The 16,499-nt window shown below is 35.8% G+C and overlaps 1 protein-coding gene across 4 annotated transcripts in view; it reads left to right on the top strand.

Annotated features, from left to right (window-relative positions):
- Positions 1-16,499, top strand: part of khdrbs3 (KH domain containing, RNA binding, signal transduction associated 3) — a 453,020-nt gene that overhangs the window by 384,483 nt on the left and 52,038 nt on the right. For all 4 annotated transcript variants that reach the window (XR_010543904.1, XM_065285842.2, XM_065285851.2 and 1 more), the window contains exons 4-6: positions 2,160-2,306; positions 2,657-2,796; positions 4,859-5,045. Coding sequence is in view for 3 of the 4 variants with exons in the window: in XM_065285842.2 (XP_065141914.1) it covers positions 2,160-2,306; positions 2,657-2,796; positions 4,859-5,045 (474 nt within the window). In the remaining variant the exon portion in view is untranslated. The remainder of the gene's footprint in view (positions 1-2,159; positions 2,307-2,656; positions 2,797-4,858; positions 5,046-16,499) is intronic.

The raw sequence follows: 16,499 nt of genomic DNA, 5'->3' as shown, positions 1-16,499 counted from the left end.
GGATGTTAAAAATCCTGTAGTGTGAGGTCGGCCTCACTAGACCATGATGAGACAACATGGATCATCAGGTTTTGCAAAAAATTTATGCTACATGTAGCTTAATGCATACCATCATTGAAACAAAAAGGGATATAGAGTACCAAATTCTTATGTGGCATTCACACTAGCCACAGTAGAGGTGGCAAAACGCGTTTTTTGTGCGTATTTGGATACATTTTAAGTGTACTCGCTTCATTGACGTGAAATTCGAGATATTCATGCGGAAATTCGCGTCATGGCAGGGGCTTCTGCGACTCTGCTTGCTCCCTGTAATCACGTCACTACTAGAGAAATACGTGATTGGGTAACGCAGTGCGAATATTCGCCAAAGTTCTGATTTTTCAGCTCACGCGCGCGCGCGTTCCGCCTCATTTGCACGGACCGCGCCACAGGATGCCTATTCACGTCTTTGCATTGACTAAACATGTAAATCCCTCGTGCTTGCCGCCTCTTCCGTGTCTGGTGTGAATGCTACATTAGAAACTCTGCTTTTTTTAAACTGTTTAAACTCTGACAAGTTTAATTGTTGGTTTTCACTTGGCTCCATTCTTTGGACAATCCATCTTAATTCCTCATGGACACAATTACTGTAGGTCCCATCCTATATTTTTTCTTATTGAATGCCCTGCCTAAATTATAAAAAATATGTCATATTTCAAAATAAAATTGAATGTGCATTTATAAACATGCACGCAGGCATGCACACATCAGTCCATAACTCCATCTGCACTGTGTTGACCTTTTTCAACAAACAGCAGACGTGTGAAGGAAATTAGCATCTCATTTGACTGTCTTAAAGAGACAAGATTAATTGCATGACATCTGAGGAAGCTGAGGACACTCCAAATTAGTTTTTTCACCACTTTATGGTAAAGGAATCTCACACGGCTTTTAAAACAAAGCAGGAAGCATTCCTGCCCCTTTAAGCAGGGAGTTGTACAGTATGTCTGACAGGTGATGTCATTAAAAGCTTGAAAATAGTTCACTACTGCAAAGTACCTTTTTAAGGCCCTTGATGTGGTTTTTACAGTATGCGTCCGCCTCACTGTGTTTGTTAAATTGTCCTTTTGTTTTGTGGCAATAGTGTGGTAGTGCTGACTACACAACACCCTCCCTCCCCTCCAGACTCACTGGCCAAGTGTTAATGGATTTGCATTTGTAATTATAATTTTAATTGAATTAAATATGCATGCCGTGATTATGAGGTTTATTAATTATTTTATGTGTTTATTCACATCTGGCTTGAACGTGACTTTTCAGAGGTGGTATTTTAAGAAACGATTACAGACGAAACAGGCTATTTCTATGTTGGGGATTATTTGACCATTCAAAGCCAAAACACATTTTTAAATAGTTAATTAAAAACTTTCCCCTGAAAATAATAGAAAGATGTATTACATGTTCAATTATTTCATACCATTTTAAGTGGTAAAGCAAAGCAGTAGAAAGTTGTGGGTTTGATTTCATTGTACTAAAAACATTTATTTCTTGCATGCACCCAGCATGAATAAAAATTTGTGAAAACGCAGCTTTTTTTTGATTTACTGTTTTCTACATAAAATGATTTTATTAACCTTGGTATCCTTTAAGGGGAAATTTCACAATACTTTTTAAGATGTAAATAAATCTTTGGTGTCCTCCACATATGTACATTTTTAGCTCAAAATACACCACAGATTATTTATTATATAGCATATTAAAATTGGCACTTATTACGTGTGCAAAAATGTGCCGTTTTGGGTGTGTCCTTTTAAATGTAAATAAGTTTATCTCCACACTAAATGGCAATACTGAAGTTGGATAGTGCAGATTAAGGGGCGGTATTATCCCCTTCTGACATCACAGAGGGAGCAACATTTCAATGGCATGTTTTTATGGTTTACCAAAACTAAGCTACTGGGTTGATCTTTTTCACATTTTCTAAGTTGATAAAAGCACTGGGGACCAAATAATAGCACTTAAACATGGAAAAAATTTGATTTTCATAATATGTCCCCTTTAATATTGAATGACTAAGGTCATGACAAAGATTGAAATGCTCTTAATCCCATCATTAGATTATAAGGCTAGACTGGGTGTCACAGACAGGGTAACACATTTCTTTACATTTCCATTGTAAGGAGGAAGAACTTCGGAAGAGCGGAGAGGCAAAGTATCATCACCTCAATGAGGATCTTCACGTGCTAATCGAGGTCTTCGCCCCACCTGCAGAAGCGTACGCGAGAATGGGTCACGCGCTGGAAGAGATCAAGAAATTTCTAATTCCAGTATGTCTGTGCTTATTTCATTTTGTAATTTACAGTTCAACAGTTTTATAGATAATGGGACTAAAGAGTTCCTACGGTCGTATTTTGACCTTGGGATGCGGAAAGTGCATTCAGTCAAAAAACTCAAATTTGCACCTTGTCTAATTCACTTTTCTGAAAGATACAAACACAGTACAATTTGTATTAACTATACATTTTATGTTTAACCCACTTAAAGACCATAACATTTTTAACGCAATGTTCTGTTAATATCACACAAATCCGTTTTACATGGCCATATTGTTTCTCAGTGGACCATTACATCACATTACAGCTCATTAACCAATGCTCATGTGTTGTTTATTGTATAGGACTATAACGATGAAATCAGACAGGCTCAGCTACAGGAACTGACGTATTTAAATGGAGGCTCGGAAGAAGCAAAGGTTCCAGCTGCGAGAGGAAAAAGCAGCACACGGGCACGAGGAACGCCGACGCCGGGAGCTATCAGGTGCCTATTTTGCATAGAAAAATCACGCATTTAACATTTTAGCATTTCTTATTCATTCGTCACTTAAAATTCAGCTTACCCAGACCATAAACGCACTGAAAAGCATGTTTCTTTATTTCAATGATGCAGTTGTCATTCATCTCACCATTAACCATTTTTATGAAAACGAGGCTTATTATAAACTATGTCATATTTACAAATCTCATTGTTATTTGTTTTGGGCAAATAATGTACCACTCACAAAAGCAGGTGGTAAATGAAATTCCTTTCAAATAGATGATTGGTCGGAGGGTGCCTGAGAACCTGCCCCTTTCTGTTTGTATTATTATTTAAATCATAAAAAAATAATACATTCAAAATATAATTAGAAAATAATTATATTTTAAATGTGACAAAAAAGTCCACAAAAGCTGTTATGGGTTACGTATGTAACCCTTGTTCCCTGAGAAGGGAACGAGACGCTGCGTCTCCCATGCCATACTTCCTACATCCCTCCTAAGTCGTCTTCGGCAATTTTTCAGATACTGAGGGTGTTTTGTAGGTCATCTTTTATACTTGCTGGCTCCAATTTCACCTTGCCGTTACATCACGCCCCACCATTGGTTGAATTTGATATATACATTCAAAGCATCACTAGCGCGAGTTCCCTTGAAAGGGAACTGTAAACTTAATATCTTGTAGTCACAATGCAATATATGATACCATTATCGCAAAACTGTGCACGCACACAACTCTGTCTTTATAGATTTTTCTGTCTCACTCTATTTGCAAGGACAATAAAGAAAAATATTAGACTTAAATGGTCTTTTCTATTCTGTTTGTCTTTTTTATTTGCATTGATAGCCTGTGTGTCAGCAAGGCCTTGTTGTGCATGTTTTATATTGTTAATGGCAGCACAAATTGATTGAATAATTCAGTAAAGTTAGTAGATAGTTTTGGTTGAGAACCCACAAACAAATCAAGAGCGAACATAAATGAACTATATATTTTTATGTATATGTGATAGGTTTGTTTGCAGCATAATGACATGCACACAAACGCCCCTACAATGAGAGACAACGTAAAAACATGCTCAGTTAAACGAAACAAATTAAGTTCGTAATTTCATCTTTTCTTTGCTGTTTAATAAAACTGCTCTGATGGTTTTATTGGGGTATAACTGGCAGGTGTATTCTCACATGGATTGACTCAAATGTCATTTGCTTAAATCTGTCTCATTTTTGTCACGGTGGATGGGAAATTTCGATCAGATTGTCAAAGTAATCTTCTGTTAGAGTGTGGGATATAATCAGTACATTGTTATGTAGTGAAAGATATCTGGAAATATGCTAGGCACACTTCTGTCTGCCACTTGCACATTCAGGCAGAACAGATGCCTACTTATTCTTTATTTTTAATATTTTTAATTTAAAGTAGTAACCATTTGACCAGACTACAGCTAAGCACACTGTGCTCATTGTCTCTAGACGCTTCATGAAATGCATTCTGGGATGTTTGAACAAAGTTTAAAGGATTGTATGTATGAAACTTATTGACTGTTATTCTTGCTCTCATTTATCTATGCCAAACAATTCAACTAACATTTTTCTTGTAAAGAAATTAATGAATTAATGCACTTTATGCATTTTTATGTACAAGACTAATTTGAGCAATTACCCTTTAGATAAAAAAATATTTATATAGTTTAAAACATGTTGTAATATATTGTTTGACAGGAGCCTATTTTGCATGCATTTAACATTTTAGTATTTCTTACTCAATTGTCACTTGATATTCATCTTAACCAGACAACAAACACACTGAAAAAGTTTCTTTATTTCAATGATGCAGTTGTCATTCATTTAATTGTTAAAGGTGCGGTGAATTGGGCATTTTTATTGTTTAATACTCTTGTCTGAGCTCTACTAGTATTTTTTATCAAACAATAAAAATTTGTGTACAGGACTAATTTGAACCATTTAACTTTTAGAACAAGCTAAGCTTCTCCGTCTCTTTTACGTATGTTAATATACTTTAATAAAGTTTATGACAAAAGCTAAAGTATCTGTATCCTGTTCTACAGGGGTAGAGGAGGGGTTCCTCCGCCTCATGCTGCCGTTCCACGTGGGGCGGTGCCCAGAGGAGCTCCTCCCAGCAGGGTTCCATCCAGCAGAGCTAGGGGCGTGGCCTCAAAGCGAGCGAGAGGAGCTCCACCCCCAGCCGGGTACAGACCTCCCCCTCCGGTGGTACAGGATACCTATGGTGAATATGTAAGTAAACATCCAGTTGTTATATTCTGAATATTAGCTGTATATTGTAAAAAAAATCAGATTGCACATAGCAAGAGCAGGGTTAGTATGACAGTGTGTTAAAAAATAATGTTATTAAAAAAGTGCAGCATTTTTGTCAAATCAACATTACAAATTAAGTTAAACAATTAAAATTTTTGTTTTTATAAGTTATGTCAACTTATCTCAGGTAAAAGTTAAAATAGTAGGTTGAGTTGTTTTCAGCAGAAATATCAAAAAATTCTTAAATCAAGATGGTTTTTTTCTTGATGAGCAAAATGACCTAAGAAAATATGTCTAGTCTTTAGACAAAAAAATATAAAATGTGCTTAAAACAAGCAAAAATATCTGCCAATGGGCTGGGAAAATGTAGCTTAAATTAAGTGTTTAAGAAAAAAAGAAAACTTATTTTAAGATTTTTTTTCTCACCCTATTGGCAGATATTTTTGCTTGTTTTAAGCACAAATTTACTTACATTTTATATTTTTTGTCTTAAAACTAGACTTATTTTCTTAGGTCATTTTGCTCATCAAGAAAAAACATCTTAATTTGAGAATTTTTAGATATTTCTACTGAAAACAAGACAAAAATTCTAAGTAAGAAAGTGATTTGGCAGTCATTGCTGTGCACTGCAAAAAATGATTTTCAAGCAAAAAATTCTTAGTATTTGTATCTTATTTTTAGTAAAAATATCTAAAAATTCTTAAATTAAGTTGCCTTTTCTTGATGAGCAAAACAACCCAAGAAAATAAGTCTAGTTTTAAGACAAAAAATATCAAATTCAAGTGATTTTGTGCATAAAACAAGCAAAACAATCTGCCAATGGGGTAAGCAAAAAAATCGTGAAAATTTTTCTTAAACACTAAATTCAAGAAAAATGCTAAATTTTTTGCTTGTTTTATGCACAAAATCACTTAAATTTGATATTTTTTGTCTAAAAACTAGACTTATTTTCTTGGGTCGTTTTGCTCATCAAGAAAAGGCATCTTTATTAATTTTTTTTTAGATATTTTTACTGAAAACATACCGAACCCCTAAGGTGACATTGGAGTAAAAAAAAATCTAAAGTTTAGTTTCATGTGCTCACGTGAAACTTTCATGTGCTCACGCGAAACTTTCATGTGCTCACGCAAAATCTTCATGTGCAGATTTTTTTTTTTAAGTTTAGTTTCACATGCTCGCGTGAAACTATCGCGTGCTCATGTGAAACTATCACGCGTGCACGTGAAACTTTTGCTTTCATGTGCGCGCACGATACTTTCACATGCTCGCGCGATAGTTTAATGTGAGCACGCGAAACTAAACTTTAAAACAATTCTGCTCATGAAAGTTTTGCGTGAGCACATGAAAGTTTCACGTGAGCACATGAAACTAAACTTTATTTAATTTTTACTCCATGTCCCCTTAGGGGCTCCGTAAAAACAAGACAACAATACTAAGAATTTTTTTCTTGAAAATAATTTTTTGCAGTGCAGTAATGTCTGTTTTGAGTATGACTGTTTAACTGAACAATGGAAGACAGGGACTGACCAAAAATCGCTGTAGGAGTGTTTGGGAAACCTGTCGTTAAACAACAATTACTTTAACTATTTTTTGTTTGATGATGCTGTTAGAAATGAAACACTTCAGCTTTAAGAGAGAAATCTTTTTGTTAGATTAATTAAGCAATTTTCCTCCTCTGCCTAGACAGCACGAGTGAACTATTATACACGTCTGCTATTATCATCATCATTTTTCATGTCAGTAAATTACATACAGTAAACTCAATAGCCCACAGAGTCTCATATGGAACGAATAGTTTTCCAACACTAAAGTCATTTGTCAGTCGTTATGAATAGTACGTGGTGCGAATGCCTTTTGCATCCGTCCTAAATCATTTCATCTGCTTGATCTACTTCTGTTTTTCTTTGTAATTATGTGAAAAATGGCCTTATTTGTTCCCGTGGAAGTTTTAATTTATCAATGAGAGCTGAAAATACATTTGACTCTTATCTATCACGGTGCTTATTTGAACACTGTCCAGGCCCCCTCGATGTTGTGCGTCTCTGAGGTCTTTTGGTTAGGTTGTGGCATGTTTAACAGATGGCGGGCATGGAGAGGTGGGTGAAGTTGGCATAGTGCCCTGCAGTGGCCATATCTAACCACATCTGACAGGTTTATTTAGAGGTCTCCATTCAGATCCGCTCGGGTCAGAAGCAACGACATCGTCACCAGCTGTTGCCTATCGTTCTGGCCGTCTCGAAACGCGTCTGTGCAGTACCTGAAACACGGGAGAGATGGGAACATCTGCGTGATGATAAATGTACAGCTGTCACAATGAATCAGGGTTCAGATGATCTGCTACAAAGGCAGATTTCTTCAAACTATCAGCCAATCACGTGCACCTTTAATTTTTAGGTTTACAGCCATGAAAGACTGCGTGGTTAGTATATCTGACCTGCACATAGTCACATCTGTATCTGTCAGTTGATCAGATTACATTTCTTATCATGCTTTGGGAATTAACATAGGTCAGCGCCAATAGGCTCTTATGCAATTTAAAAACGGGTTGATCAGATTACTCCAAATCAATACGCCAAAGTAAATTTCGGAAGCGTGTTTGGGGCACAGGGGGTGGATCTGCTCGTCCTTGATGTAAAGTAATTGCATCCGAGCGTCATGTGGGCCGTTTGAATGTCTTGGATGCGTTGTAATATAATTTCATTATGCCTTGCACTGTATTTTACCGGACCATATTTTATTTTCTCAAAGCTTGTCACTTCAGTTTAGTCTCATATTTACATACAGAGTACTGTCTCTCTTCTCATTGAGCATTGACACGTTCATGGTTGCTTGTTGTATTATGAATGCCTATGTCCCACACAATGTTTCTCAAACTGACACAAAATATGGCCTTGTTTCTGAATGGTTGAGACATATGGATTATATTGGTTCAGTTTCCCTCATCTAAGCTGTTTCATTCGGTCTATTTTACTCTATATCACACTGAAGTACTTCAGTGGCTTGCAGACCTGCATAAAAGTTGTGTTGAGGGATTGCATGCACTCCAAAATGTTCCTCGATTATTCAGCTTATAGAAATTCTCCTTGTTGAGACTTTTTCCGCTTTGAAGGAAGTTAGGGTGTGGACCCTAAAACAAGTGGAGGTGGGAATCTTTAGGCTTTTTTGGGTAAGGGAGATAACAAAATTACTCTTGAAAAATCTCAGTTTTTTAGCAACTTGTGCAGGAAGATCTTGTTTTGATTTATTTGTGGTAGGAAATTTATATCTTCATGGATCATGATCTTTACTTAATATTCTAATGATTTTTGGTATAAAAGACAAATCGATAATTTTGACCCATACAATGTATTATTGGTATTGCTAGAAATATACCCATCAAATGTGTTTTGTGATCTTACAATATAATCCACAGATACAGGTCTACAGGTCACTTTACATTTTTAAATGAATGCACAAATACTCTAAACTGCAAAAAATGCCTTTCTTACTTAAAAAATGCCTTTCTTTCTTTCTTACGTATTTTTGTCTTGTTTTCAGTAGAAATATCAAAAATTCTTAAATTTAGATTTATTTCCTTGATGAGCAAAATGACCTAAAAAAATATGTCTAGTTTGTAGACAAAAACTATACAATTTAAGTGAATTTGTGCTTAAAACAAGCAAAATTATCTACCAATGGAGTGAGAAAATTTTGCTTAAATTAAGTGTTTAAGAAAAAATTAATCTTATTTTTAGATTTTTTTTCTCATCCCATTGGCAGAAAATGTTGCTTGTTTTAAGCACAAATTCACTTACATTTGATATTTTTTGTCTTAAAACTAGACTTATTTATTTATTAAACTTTTTAGGTCATTTTGCTTATCGAGAAAAAGCATCGTAATTCAAGAATTTTTAGATATTTCTACTGAAAACAAGACAAAAATACTAAGTAAGAAAGTCATTTTTTGCAAGAATAAATGAATAAATGAAAAATGATTTTAAGAAAAAAATCTTAGTATTTTTGTCTTGTTTTCAGTAAAAATATCTAAAAATTCTTAAATTAAGATGCTTTTTCTTGATGAGCAAAAACGACCCAAGAAAATAAGTCTAGTTTTTAGACCAAAAATATCAAATGTAAGTGATTTTGTGCACAAAACAAGCAAAAGAATCTGCCAATGGGGTAAGCAAAAATCTAAAAAATTTTCTTAAACACTAAATTCAAGAAAAATGTAAGAAAAATGTGCTTACCCTTATTGACAGATTTTTTTTGCTTGTTTTAAGCTCAAATTCACTTAAATTTGATATTTTTTGTCTTAAAACTAGACTTATTTATTTATTATAAACTTTTTAGGTCATTTTGCTTATCGAGAAAAAGCATCGTAATTCAAGAATTTTTAGATATTTCTACTGAAAACAAGACAAAAATACTAAGTAAGAAAGTCATTTTTTGCAAGAATAAATGAATAAATGAAAAATGATTTTAAGAAAAAAATCTTAGTATTTTTGTCTTGTTTTCAGTAAAAATATCTAAAAATTCTTAAATTAAGATGCTTTTTCTTGATGAGCAAAACGACCCAAGAAAATAAGTCTAGTTTTTAGACCAAAAATATAAAATGTGAGTGATTTTGTGCACAAAACAAGCAAAAGAATCTGCCAATGGGGGAAGCAAAAATCTAAAAAATTTTCTTAAACACTAAATTCAAGAAAAATGTAAGAAAAATGTGCTTACCCTTATTGACAGATTTTTTTTTTGCTTGTTTTAAGCTCAAATTCACTTAAATTTGATATTTTTTGTCTTAAAACTAGACTTATTTTTTTAGGTCATTTGCTTACATCTTGTTTTAAGAATTTTTTGATATTTCTACTGAAAACAAGACAAAAATACTAAGTAAGAAAGTCATGTTTTTGCAGTGTGTGACATTTTGCATTTGTTGAGACAAAACCAAACGACTTGCATTTATTTGCGCATTTGAGCAGATTGTGCATTGAGCACATGAGCGCCAATCGCTAGTTCTCAATTTACATAGTGAATATTTCATCTTATATGGGAAGCATTTCTTATCGGACACGAGAGAAAGAGAGGCAGAGCATGAAATTCCATTAAATGAATAATGTCGAGCGCGCTTCCGTCTCGTAGATTTACTCGCGCTACCTGAATATCCATAGATCACTTCTGTTTATGCAAATTTTCCCAGAGACCCGTGAAAGCTTTGTTTATGACTTCTCTCAGTTTGATGTTTGCGGCAGCAGTCTTGTGTTAATTGTAGGTGGCGTGATGTTGTTCGGTTCTGTCCGCCCGAACGAAGGTTTATTACTTCAGCCGAGCAGGATTTTCCTGGGTTCCTCAGCATCTGCTTTATAAGCTTCTGATTATTTTGGTTTTATGTGCTGTTTTAAAACCAGAGAAAAGTTGGCTTGATAAATGGGAGAAGTTTCTTTCTCAGTCTTTGGCTTTCTTACTGCTTGCTGCTTTATTACTTCAGTTTGGAAAAGTTTTTTTTATTTGTTTGAGAGGATATGCGCAACACAGCGGTTATAGGTTTGATTGCTGGTCATTTTACAAACTGGTAAAATGTGTAGCTTGCATGCACTGTAGGAAAGCTCCAAGAGTGACATTTTTTCCTCAAACTTTACACTTCTGAGCTATGAAACTTAGAAATGTGCTCAAAAAGCCAACAAATGGAGCAGAACTGAATAAGTGGGCTGGAAATTTTCAGACAAGCGTTAAGCTTGGGTAGGCAATATTTTTCAGATACATCTTTTCAGATACACACAGATTAAGGGCCCTATTTTAACGATCTAAGCGCATTGTCTAAAGCGCACAGCGCAACGTCTAAATGGGCGTGTCCGAATCCACTTTTGCTAATTTAACGACGGGAAAATTTGTTTTTGCGCCGAGCGCATGGTCGAAAAGGGTTGGTCCTATTGTAATGGGAGTATTTTGGGCGTAACGTGCAGTAAACCAATGAGAGTCACAGCTCTCATCCTCTTTAAAAGCCAGTTGCTCTGGCGCTATGTCTAATCCCTATTTAGATGACGGACTTTGTAAACTGAAAAACTAAGCGGAGGAAGAAGATCCCCAGTTTAAGATTAATGTTAAATAATTATGTTGTTTTTCCACTTGTATTGAAATTGTTATTTTTTATTAAAACCTTTAAAACCCGTTTTCTTTTAGTCATGGAAGTAAAAAGCAGGCTTGTAATTGCTTTAAATGTATGGCTATCCAATGTCATCAAAAAATAATGTACAAGTATGTAAGATAAGGTTTGTACTCTAAAAATACTTTATTTGTAACAAACAGGAGATAAAGAATTTACAAACGGCTCTCCTCACGTTTCAGCACTTTGGACAGCGGTTTTTTAGCAAAGAGTTTTTTAAAAATGTTTCTCATCTCACCATATCCACAGGTACAGAGTAATCATATACAATAAATCCGTGAGGTAGCATAAAAAAAAAACATTTAAAAACAGAAGCATTTGTTCAAAGCAAAGCATTTATTTACTTACCAGGCTGCAGGTGAAGCAGCTCTTTGTGCCTTCTAACGTCTCATAATAAGTCCTCATTTATGTCCAAGAGATTCAATAATAATCTTTTACATTCAATCCTTTAATCTTTCATATTTAAAAGCATTTTTGTGCTGCTGCGCATTCATGTACCTTGTGATAAGCAAACCCGCGTTGTCCTCCCGTGTATAGGCGCATTTTACTAATGCGCTCTTTAAATAACATAAAACACATTGCGCCATTGACTTTAGACTTTAGAGCAGGTTTTTGTTGGTCAATGGCGTAGTCTATTTTAGTTGCCTCAAAATAGCAACGCGCCAACAATGCGCCTGAACACACCTCGTTTTCAGACCAGAACGCCCATGGGCGCAAAAGGGGTCGCAAATGCATTTGCTATTTAAACAACGCGGCGCTAAACGTGAAAATTAGGGTGGAAACTAGCGAAAGACACTTGCGTCGCGCATTGCGCTGCATTGCGCCGGGTGTAAGATAGAGCCCTATGAGTCTCTTTGTTGTCATACTGATAGTGATCACAGTGATAGCAATCAAAGTCATCTACATAAAAAATAATAATAAAGCTGTGTGTTAAATATGCTGGTATGTCTAAAATGTAGAACCAAATGGTTGGTGTGTATCATGTATCACATGAAAACCATAGAGATTTGACATTATCGGCATGTCACTATTATATTTACTGCACTGATCAGGGCCGGGTTTCCCAAAAACATCGTAAGGCTAAGTAGATCGTTAAAACGATCGTACGAATCATCTTAGAATTACGGGCCGTTTCCCAAAAGCTTCGTAGCTTAAGTAGCACTTGAAAATCATCGTAGATCTACGAGTGCTCTGGAGTAATCGTTCATTCATAATTGCATCGTAAGACAGCAGTGTTACAAGGTCACCTGCAGGACAACCAGCAAATTGCACTCCTGCAATAACAATAATGTAATGTTTTAAATGTATATTTATATATTGGGGTTTTCTTTGTTTATTTATTTAAATTACTTTAATATAATATATTTAAAATTCAAATGAGAAATACAATTTAAATGACTAAACATAAATTAATAAAGAAGAAAAACATATTTGGTACAATTTTGGTAAAAGTTGGTACTAGCAAACTGATAAATGGTTCCTACCAATTGCTGCTATAATTCATCTACAGTAAAAAAAAAGTTTTGAAGGGTATGGCATCTGATTAAAGAAACCAAATAAATATTTACGGTACAATGCAATAATTCTGTGAGGAGATATGGACAAGAAATGAACCCAGATGCAGACGTGAACTAATAAATGATTTAATAACAAAAACAGGGGAAAAACAAAACCCACGAGGGGGCAAAACAAGACGGGGCAAGCACAACACTAGACTAATACTAAACTAAACAGGACATTAAACAAACTAGACTAAATGACTCTCAAATACTTTACAAAATGCAGACACAGGAACCGACAAGAAGCAACAAGGATACAACAAGACGCACGAGCACAGAACAGCAAACCCAAGGACAATAAATAGGGACAAAGTAAATTACATACAGTACACCTGGATATCATTACAAGTAAGGGATTGGGGAAAAAGTGACAAGACCCGGGAAATGAGTGGTCAGAATAATTCAATACTAAAACCACGCATTTCCCACATAGAACATGGTACTGCCAGGACCCCCAACATATAATTAAACACATGATTTTGACGGATCCTGACAAATTCCTAAAAATAAATATAACATATTACAAATAATAATAATAATAATCTAAACTATAAGATAAAATGCAGAAGGCATTTTGCAGTCGGACGAGTCCTAACTAAATACTGAAAAGAATATTTCATTATGAACAATTTTAAAACATTTAAAAGGTCATTGAACAATAATAAAAAAATTATAAAAAATATTAGTGCACATCGGCTAAAGATCATTAGCCTAAACAAGCTTCTGCTACAAATTCGAGTCCTTATATTGGTGACATTTCAGCACTTGACAAACGGATAGCGACTCATAAATAGCACTTAAAACCCAGCTGCGAGCGATCATTTCACGTGCATCTTTGGGAAATGCACGTAAATGAACAACTAATGTTCGTTAAGTAGCTCGTAGAAAGCGCTCTTAAGTGCTAAGTTTAATCGTTATCGGGAAACCCAGCCCTGTAGGTTTTCATGAATATGTGACATGAAAAACTATGCTTAGAAAAATTGTATGTTTTCTTCAACAATCGTTGGAACTAGAGTCTTACTTTAACTCTTTTCGCGCAATTGACGAGTAATCTTGTCAATTAAGAGAAAACACTTCCCTGCCATTTACAAGTTTTTACGGCAATTTATATTTCCACTATTATTCACTAGGTGGTGCTCTTACCCGATATTACGCTGCGCCTGAAAATAGTCCTCTTGGTAACTTCAATAGCAGAAGACTATTTTTGGGCAGTGCGTAATATCATTGCGCCTCCTGCAGCCATGTTACGGCAGCAAAGTCCTTAATTATTACGCCAGAATGAGAGTATAGTTCCTGCCATATCTGCCTAGAAAATCACAACTTTTCATTTTCCGTCGATCTTAGTACACGATATAACTACAGAAGAGTCGAGTTTTAAAAAGAAAAAATATCGAAACCCTCTGGTTATTTCTTGCGATGCTAATGGACTAATCAGAATCAACGGATTGTGCTAAGCTATGCTAAAAGTGGTAGCGCCAGACCCGGAGATCATCTGAAGAGATTCCAAAACGGTAAAAATCAAATGTTTAACTCTAGGAACGCTGGAAAATTAGCATATTTAAAAAAAGTGGGGGGTCCCTTTAAGACAGATATGCCGTCGGCTTTTGAATGACTATTATGTACCTACTATTGGCGGTGACGTCACTGCCTGCGAGAAACCTGAGAAATCTCCAAGTTTCATGTAAATGCAGTTTTCTGCCTAGCCGGTTTATATGCATGTAAACGCATGAAAACAGTTTTCTATAATATGCAGATTTTTTATAGAAGTATGTGTGTTTAGGAGGTTCACCTTTTTAATATAAAATAGTTTGTTAAAATTGTGTGCAACTGCAAAAACAACTGAAAGTCGTGGAATAGCGTGAGGAGGAGTTGCTTCAATGTCGCTGTTAATTTTTCAGATGACTGACCTGAGTGCTTTTAATCGTAAGCTCATAGTTTGAGTTTGTAGTATTGTAGTTTCCTCGACACTGTTTGTAACATATGTGTGTCCTCCAGATCTTCAGACACCGATTTAAAGCCCTGCTGATTGTAACAGATCAGAGATTTCCCCCCAGCGTGCCGTCGAGTTATCAGAGCAACGTCTGCGTTTGTCAATTCATGAGCACACACAGCTTTGTCAACATGCTCTCACTTGAAGGGCTTTGTGTTATAGTGAAAGCATTTTATTTCATTTTGTGTGTGCGTGCTTGTCATGTTAAGCGTGTTTGCGATAACAACTGCATTTTTGTTAAGATAAAGGTGAATGTGTATAATAATAATTATAATAATTAGTTACATTTATATAGCGCTTTTCCAGTGCTCAAAGCGCTTTACATATGAATGGGGGAATCTCCTCAACCACCACCAATGTGCAGCATCCACCTGGATGATGCGACGGCAGCCATATTGCGCCAGAACGCCCACCACACACCAGCTTATTAGTGGAGAGGAGACCGAGTGATATAGCCAATTAGTATGAGGGATGATTAGTAGGCCAATGGGCAAGTTTGGCCAGGATGCCGGGGCACACCCCTACTCTTTTTTCGAAGGACATCCTGGGATTTTTAATGACCACAGAGAGTCAGGACCTCGGTTTAACGTCTCATCCGAAGGACGGTGCTTTTTTGACAGTATAGTGTCCCCGTCACTATACTGGGGCATTAGGACCCACACAGACCACAGGGTGAGCACCCCCTGCTGGTCTCACTAACACCTCTACCTCCTTTATGTCTACAGATTGGGCTAAACTTGTAAGGTACTGATTTTGAAAGTGTCCCTGCCAATGTAAAAAAGATTTAAAGGGCACATATTATGCATAATCCACTTTTACAAGGTGTTTGGACATAAATACGAATTGGCAGTGTGTAAACACAACCATCCTTTTTTAATCTCTATTAAACCAAACAGTCTCATTAGACATGCTGTTTTGATTCTCTTGTTATTGTGATGTCACACTTACAAAGCCCTGCCCACAGCCACTGACTAACTGGTTAACTTTACCCAAATGCTTTTATAAATGTGTTTGTTAGCATGTTGTGGCACTAATGCAGCTATTATCCCAGACTGTATTCACAACAGATTTACTTTAACCGGAAGCGCTCACTGTCTGTTGGTAAAGGAGTGAGGAGCTGTAGCTCATTTGCATTTAAAGGTACACACAGCCTCTTTTCAAATAGGTGTATTTTGGACAAATTATCTTTGGGGTATTTGAGCTGAAACTTTACACACACATTCTGGGCAAACCTGAACTTATATCACATCTCGTAAAAATTTACATAATATGTGCCCTTTAACTCTTTCCCTGCCATTAAGGAGTTAACTTGTCAATTAAGAGAAAACGCTTCCCTGCCAATGACGAGTTTTTCCGGCAATCCGTATTTCCGCTAATATCCACCAGCTGGCACTCTTACCCAACGTATAAAACCCGTAAGAATCTCCTTAGGGCAAACAGTTCAAACTCCATGTTTGTTTTGATCATCGCTCTGAATCTGATCTCTTACAAAAGTCCTTCACAAAAATGCAATTATCTCAGAGTTTTGCTCAAAATTTTGTATTTTTTAAGAAACCTACCCATATTGGAGAGATGATAAAAGAGAACAAATAAAAAACATTTTCTGGAAGGCATGAAACTTTTGTGAAAATCATAAAAAATGCTGCCGCTCGCTGGTAACTTTAAAAAAAAATGCTGGTGGGGACAAAGTTGAAGTGTGTTCTTGTGTGCATCAGCATCCTGACAATGATAAAACAATCTGCTTTTTT

This window comes from Paramisgurnus dabryanus, chromosome 19 (assembly GCF_030506205.2).
Source record: "Paramisgurnus dabryanus chromosome 19, PD_genome_1.1, whole genome shotgun sequence".
NCBI classification, from domain to species: Eukaryota; Metazoa; Chordata; class Actinopteri; order Cypriniformes; family Cobitidae; genus Paramisgurnus; species Paramisgurnus dabryanus.
Note: the sequence above shows the minus strand (reverse complement) of the source record. Positions and strands in the feature narration are given on the sequence as shown.